General features: G+C 54.1%; 1 protein-coding gene across 1 annotated transcript in view; it reads left to right on the top strand.

Annotated features, from left to right (window-relative positions):
- The window catches only part of LOC104280375 (astrotactin-2-like), a gene marked incomplete at its 5' end in the record, with an annotated part of 9863 nt that extends 8806 nt beyond the window's left edge, over window positions 1-1057 (top strand). The window contains one exon of the mRNA XM_009878008.1: window positions 824-1057. Within this exon, the coding sequence (XP_009876310.1) occupies window positions 824-1057 (234 nt within the window). The remainder of the gene's footprint in view (window positions 1-823) is intronic.
- Window positions 1058-1456: the final 399 nt, after the last annotated feature.

Genomic DNA, 1456 nt, shown 5'->3' with positions numbered 1-1456 from the left:
GGGCCTCTGGCCGGCCCTCCCCCGGCGTCCCGTCCCTCCCCAGGCTGGGAGCTCCCAGCCTGGGCTGAAACACCACTCGGCTTTCATAATCAAATAATCCCTGTGTTTATGCCTTGCTGACTGACGGCGCTGCCCCTGACATATCATTATCGGGAATTTACATTCCTGCAGGAACTGCAAAATCCCTTAGCCCTGAATCCAGAGCTTTCCTGTGGCACCAGAGGGAGAGGAAATAATCTGCGATCTTGAGACTTTCAGACCACTGAAGTAAACCCTCCTCCCCTCCCTTTGTTTGATTTAGCACTTTGCAGACTCCCACGAGGGGATTCTTGGTTTCTTACGGGTTTATTTTGTTTTGACTTAATGTGTTGTGCTTTTATTCCTCGCTCTTCTCATGTCAGTCCTTTTGGGCCCTTTGCCTCCTGGAGATTTAGGAAAACAAGGAAAGCAGGGATGGGTTCATCAGTGGGGAGCAGTGAGGTGCCGGGGGAGGTCTCACCAGGGTGCATGGGGACCAGCACATGCACTAGAGTCTACCAAGAGCACGTGGTGACGACCATATATCCAGGTGTCCCCAGGGCACCCAGGCTGCTCTGGTGGGTCAGACCTGAGGACCTTCCTGCCCTCTTGACCTGGTGCAGTGAAATGGTAGATAGACCCAGAACTTTTGGAGCTTCTCTCCACTTTAAACAGGAAAGACAATGTCTTAGGGTCTCCTCTGTTCTTGTCACGAGACAGAGCTGGTGGTGGAACCCAGATGTCCTGGCTCCCGCTCTCTTCTTTGCATTGCCCATCCTGCTCTGTCTCTGTCCGCTCCGGGAAGGCCCACTTGACCCTGAGGAGGCTGGAGAAGGTCAGCAGCCACTGCTCCACCCTGCTACGCAGTGCCTACATCCAGAGCCGCACCGAGACCATGCCCTACTTGCTCTGCCGCAGCGAAGAGGTCCGGCCGCCCGGCATGGTCTGGTACAGCATCCTAAAGGACACCAAAGTCACGTGCGAGGAGAAGATGGTCTCCATGCTGCGCAACACGTACGGGGAGTCCAAGGGGCGGTGAGGGAAGGTGAGGGCCTGGAGCTGTGGGAGGCAAAGGGACTCCAAGGAGTCAAGGACTCGTGATGTGCTGAGTGGCTGGTGGGGTTCAGGGTCGGGTGGTGGTCGGAGGGGGTGCAAGGGGACAGCGAGGCCAAACAGGACTTTCTCACTCAGACGGCAGAGAAACGAGAAATGAGCAAGTTGGACTTTAATTTCTTTTCCTTTCTTTTTTTTTTTAATTTTTCAAGAGGAAAAAGAAAAAAAATTACTTAATTTGACTCCGCATAAAAGCCTCTCCTTTTTAATCTTTTCTTACTGAATTTCCTGGACTACACACTCCAAAACCCTGGGAGGAGGAGATACCCGCTCGAGGCCAGGGCCGGGCAGAGGGGAGCTGCTGGGCACAGGCTGACCCCTCCCT

The sequence above is a fragment of the Apaloderma vittatum genome, unplaced genomic scaffold, assembly GCF_000703405.1.
Source record: "Apaloderma vittatum isolate BGI_N311 unplaced genomic scaffold, ASM70340v1 scaffold19650, whole genome shotgun sequence".
NCBI lineage: Eukaryota > Metazoa > Chordata > Aves > Trogoniformes > Trogonidae > Apaloderma > Apaloderma vittatum.
Note: the sequence above shows the minus strand (reverse complement) of the source record. Positions and strands in the feature narration are given on the sequence as shown.